Here is a 5,453-nt window from a genome sequence, read left to right as displayed (position 1 = left end):
ACACACACACACACACACACACACACACACACACACACACACACACACACACACACACACACACACACACACACACACACACACACACACACACACACACACACACACACACCTCTGTGATCTCTGATTATATCACCCAGTTGTGATAGTGTAATACATTATATGTATGTGTTTGATGAAGTCTCTGGTGTTTTCAGGTGTGTGGGAAGTGATCACATCTCATTACTTCCTGCTTATTAGCTCCAAGGTCTCCTGGCAACAGTTGCCTGCTGACATGTTGATGTCCTGTGCATGTTCCAAAGCTGTTCTATTTAGCCTGCCGAGTTCTTAACCAGTTATCATGTTCCAAAGCTGTTCTTTTTAGCCTGACGAGTTCTTAACCAGTTCTCATGTTCCAAAGCTGTTATATTTAGCCTGCCGAGGTCTCAATGAGTTCTCATGTTCCAAAGTTGTTCTGTTTAGTCTGCCGAGTTCTTAACGAGTTCTCATGTTCCAAAGCTATTGAATTTAGCCTGCCAAGTTCTTAACCAGTTCTCATGTTCCAAAGCTGTTCTGTTTAGCCTGCCGAGCTCTTAACGAGTTTTCAGGTTCCAAAGCTGTTCTATTTAGTGCTGCCGAGTTCTTAACCAGTTCTCATGTTCCAAAGCTGTTCTGTTTAGTCTGCCGAGTTCTTAACCAGTTCTCATGTTCCAAAGCTGTTTTGTTTAGTCTGCCGAGTTCTTAACGAGTTCTCATGTTCCAAAGCTGTTCTATTTAGTGTACCTAGTTCTTAACCAGTTCTCATGTTCCAAAGCTGTTCTATCTAGTTTGCCTATCTAGCTGTTCTATCTAGTTCTTAACGAGTCCTCCCTCCTTCTCTGTTCTGCAGTTTGTGCCGTTCCGCGACTACATCGACAGAACCGGGAACCACATCCTGAGCATGGCGCGGCTGGCCAAGGACGTTCTGGCGGAGATCCCAGACCAGTTCCTGTCCTACATGAGGACCCGTGGGATCAAGCCTTCGCCCGCCCCCCCTCCCTACACCCCCCCGGGCCCCGCCGTGCAGACGCAGATCTGACAGCCAGAGGGGGTCTCACCCCCACCCCCACCTACACCTACACCCTCCCCCCCAAACACACCTCTCTGTCCGTCTCTCTTCAATCTGCGCTGCATCACCCGGTGATAGTAGGAGGGTAGATTAGGGGCCATACTAGCCCCCAGTGCCCATCTCTCTCTCTCTCTCTTTCTCTCTCTCTCTCTCTCTCTCTCTCTCTCTCTCTCTCTCTCTCTCTCTCTCTCTCTCTCTCTCTCTCTCTCTGTCGTTGCACTATGGCGGTAAAACTGGACCGGACTAAACCAGACTGGCTTAGACTGGACAGAGCTGGCCTGCGGTTTCCCAGGAGATGAACGGGTTTGAGATGGAACCCAAGGCGATGGGAGAAGGCTTGTTTACGTCCACCTGTACAGAGCTCTCATCTCAGAGGAGTGTTGACCAATCAGCACACGCGTAACCTTCTCCAGCGGCATTCTGGGAAAACAAGAAAAGGAAAACGAATACGTGCAACACAACACACGTCAGAGCTCCTCTCTTCCCTGCAGCGTAATGGAGAGAGGGGGAACGGACAGAACGACTGGTGAACGAGTGATTGGATGAACAGATAGATCAATGGAGGTGTGGAGTGATGGAGAGATAGATGATGGAATGATTTATGAAGGAGAGCATGGATGCATGCACTGATTAATTCAGAAGATGAATGGAATTGATTGATTGATTGATTGATTGATTGATGGATTGATTGATTGACTGGGTTGCATGGGGAGTTGCTGGGCTGAAATGCATGCCCTGATGAACACGCTTTTAGAGTTGTAGACTGGTGGATTTTGCTCTTCTGCTCCAGGAAAAAAACAAGCAATCAAGCAAACACAATCAAGCAAACTCAAACAAGCGAGCCGGCGTTTGTGCGGGAAGTCTTTGAGGAGAGGTGCAGCACGGCTGCAGACACAAACTCACTCGACTGTACAGAACTGGAAATGGACTTCTGCTCAAACTCACTAACTTAACTAACTACTCTTTTATCACTCTCTCTCTCTCTTTCTTTCTCTCTCTCTCTCTTTCTCTCTCTCCTCTCACTCAATGTTTACATGTGATGGATTTTTACCGTTGTATACTTTTATAAGCATTCTTGAATCTAACTGCTCTTTAACTACTAACTTTGGAAGACTGGGATCCTCCTCCTGGCAAGGTGTTTGTGTTTATCGTTGCCACGGCGATTTGTGGGGGCTACTAGCTTCTCGAAATCCGTGGTGATACACAGAAGGCAAAGTTCACAGTTCGCCTGAAGGTCAAGGTCAGGTCAAACAGAGGGACAGACATTGTGTCACATTTTGTTGCCAGTGTGTGCTCTCTCCTGCCCCTATTCCCCTACCCTCCACCATTTAATTTCTCTTGTTTCATTTTCTTAATCATCTTTACCTCTCTTTCTCTTTCTTTCTTTCTCTTTCTCTCTCTAAATCTCTTTCTCTCTCTCTCATTATTTTCTCTCTCACTGTTTCACTGTCCAAGTTTCCCATTTTCGCTCCATTGCTGTGTTGTTCGCTAACGTTAAAAGATGATTTTGTAAAATCACAAAAACACAAAACGTTTTTAAAAAGCAGCTGCTCTCAAACGTGCTTTGAGACTCAGAGCCCAGTGTTCAAAAATACAGAGATGTACTCACTTTGTCTTAACTTCAGCCGGTGACAACGCTGTTCTGGTTTGTGTGTGAGTGTGTGTGTGTGTGTGTGTGTGTGTGTGTGTGTGTGTGTGAGAGTGCAGGGTGTATCTCCTTCACTTGTTCCCAATCTCTTCACTGCTGCCTGTGTCTGTTTTCTTTAAATCAACTTGTTCTGAGGTTGTGAAACAACCTAGTAAAACTGGACATTCACTGACTTCCCACTTTTAAACACACACACACACACACACACACACACACACACACACACACACACACACACACACACACCTCATCAGGCGATCCACACTTGATATATTAGGTGTGTGTGTGTGTGTGTGTGTGAGTGTGTGTTAACTGCTGTTATGCAGCTGAAGCACTCACACACACACACACACACACACACACACACAGGAGTGTTTGACCCTGATTTCACACACAAAATCTTAACATTGTACATAGTTTTATTTTGAAATATCACAGTAACATATTAAGCCACATTTAAAAGTCAGTCTCATATTATATATTAGCTGTTTATAGCCATATACACATTGACAGTGTGCTTTCATAAAATGTACAACATTATTGACAATATGTTTGTATTCATTTGACATCATATATAACATGTTTTGTTTTAATAATAATAGCTTGAATGTTTTTTTCATGTTTTTATGCATTTCATATCATAATCAGACTCTTGTTTCATTTTTATTTAGCCATAATTGGAAACGTGTAGTCAAGAAGGTAGGAAGCTTAAGATGTGTCTTATCGTGCGAGAGAAAGACAAGCACTGTGCATGCCTGTATGCTAAGTGCTAAGTGTGCACACTGCGCAGCCTGTATGTTATGTGTGCACACTGCAAAAACTGCTTATCTAATCAAATCTAACCAAGTGTTATTCATCTTATATCAAGATATAAAAAAATCTAGTTGGTATGTTTTTGTTATGTTTCATTTTTTTGCAGTGCAGAGACAACATGTACAGTAGAGTTCAATCAACACAACACGGCACCAACTTACTTCCATTAGGTGGCCACACACACTAATGCTGCACATACACACACACTAATGCTGTCACCTCTTCAGCGTGGCCTGTGCCAGTCATGTTAATGCAGTGTGATGCCAAATCACCTTCATCTTTTCATACAACAACCTTCATGTTTTTTCTCACGCCATAAACACCCAACTTATATGTAGCAATCTTCAACTATGACCAGATTCCTAAGCCAGGGGACAGTAAACAAATAACTATGACCAGATTCCTACGCCAGGGGACGGTAAACAACAAGCAGCAACTGCATGATTTCAAAGGCAGGGAAACTAAAACAAGCAAACAATGAACAGAACTGGACTTCTCTCTGCTGCTGGGGAGTGTGTGTGTGTGTGTGTGTGTGTGTGTGTGTGTGTGTGTGTGTGTGTGTGTGTGTGTGTGTGTGTGTGTGTGTCGGGTGGGTGGGGTGGATGGATGGGTTTCTGCATGAGGTCTTGGGTTTCTGTTGTAGGTGGGTGGGTGGGGTGGGTAGGTAGCGTTGGATTGTTGACGCTTGTAGACGCTGTCGTTCATCGTCGTTCATCGCCGTGTGCTCGTGAGCCGAGCGCACCGCTGCTTGGTCACCTTGGTGCTGGTGCTGTGCAGTCAGTGCCGTTTCTATGGTGATTTGAAGAAAACCAAACATACCTGAGAGAACACCTAAGGTGGTGGTGGTGATGATGATGATGATGATGATGATGAAGGATCACAGCTGATTTGTAGTGGTGAAGGACTGTATTTGTGAAGAAGCCTTGTAGAGTTGGAGAGGAGGGGTGTGTGTGTGTCGGGTCTTTAAATGCCAGTGCCACAGCTTCTCTGTAGCCAAGCCACAGCAGTCAGCGGTATACTAGCATGCACGGCATGTTTATATATGTGTGTGTGTGTGTGTGTGTGTGTGTGTGTGTGTGTGTGTGTGTGTGAGAGAGAGAGAGAAAGAGAGAGAGGGTGTATGTGTATGTTTGCAGTGTGAGTGCGATTTTAACAGACCGGGTTAGTTCCTCACGTGGTCGTTGTTTACTGATGATATCCAAATAATATATTGTATGCTTGTCATATATAAATATATAACGTGCACAATGTTTGCATGTGCAGTTTTTTTTCCATGAGACGCACCTGTTCTTTGTTAAGAGTGTTTTGAAGATTCTAGAAGTTAATGATGAACGTTATTGTACAAAATGGCCTTAAAATTCTCACTGAACTCTTGGAAATGTGCGATGCCTTCAGATATTAAATTGTTATATATTTTGTGTTGATGTACTACTATTGCTTTCCTGTGTATTTGCTCTCTGCACAGATTCACTTACTAGAAAAAGGAAATCAACGTTCTGTTGTACTTTTTGAAATTGGTTGTCAGTCTGAGAATGCATGACTGAAGTAAGGAAACTCATCTGAGAAAAATAACTATTTCTGTATTAAAACTTGGTTTTAAAATAAACATTCTTACCTTAACACTACAAGGCCTCTCTCTCTTTCCTCTCTGCCAAAGCCATCGATATCTCAAAGTTGCGACACTACCATTGACTCCCGTGTACAAACAATGACGGCACATCCGGGAACTATTCCATTGAGAATGAATGAATATCTAATAAGACTTTTCTACATGACTTATAGTCGTGTGCATAATAATGCATTTTCATTGAGTAATATATGTATGTGGAAATGCAGCTTATAGTAATTTTCATTGAGTATTTACCGTAAATATTAATGCGATCGCTGCTGTCAATCCCGTAGTAA

General features: G+C 43.4%; 1 protein-coding gene across 2 annotated transcripts in view; it reads left to right on the top strand.

Annotated features, from left to right (window-relative positions):
* Positions 1 to 3,275, top strand: part of LOC134061800 (copine-8) — a 136,131-nt gene extending 132,856 nt beyond the window's left edge. For both annotated transcript variants that reach the window (XM_062517599.1, XM_062517601.1), the window contains one exon: positions 869 to 3,275. In XM_062517599.1, the coding sequence (XP_062373583.1) occupies positions 869 to 1,057 (189 nt within the window). In that variant the 3' untranslated portion in view covers positions 1,058 to 3,275. The remainder of the gene's footprint in view (positions 1 to 868) is intronic.
* The last annotated feature ends 2,178 nt before the right edge of the window (positions 3,276 to 5,453 follow it).

Source organism: Sardina pilchardus, chromosome 17 (genome assembly GCF_963854185.1).
Source record: "Sardina pilchardus chromosome 17, fSarPil1.1, whole genome shotgun sequence".
NCBI classification, from domain to species: Eukaryota; Metazoa; Chordata; class Actinopteri; order Clupeiformes; family Clupeidae; genus Sardina; species Sardina pilchardus.
Note: the sequence above shows the minus strand (reverse complement) of the source record. Positions and strands in the feature narration are given on the sequence as shown.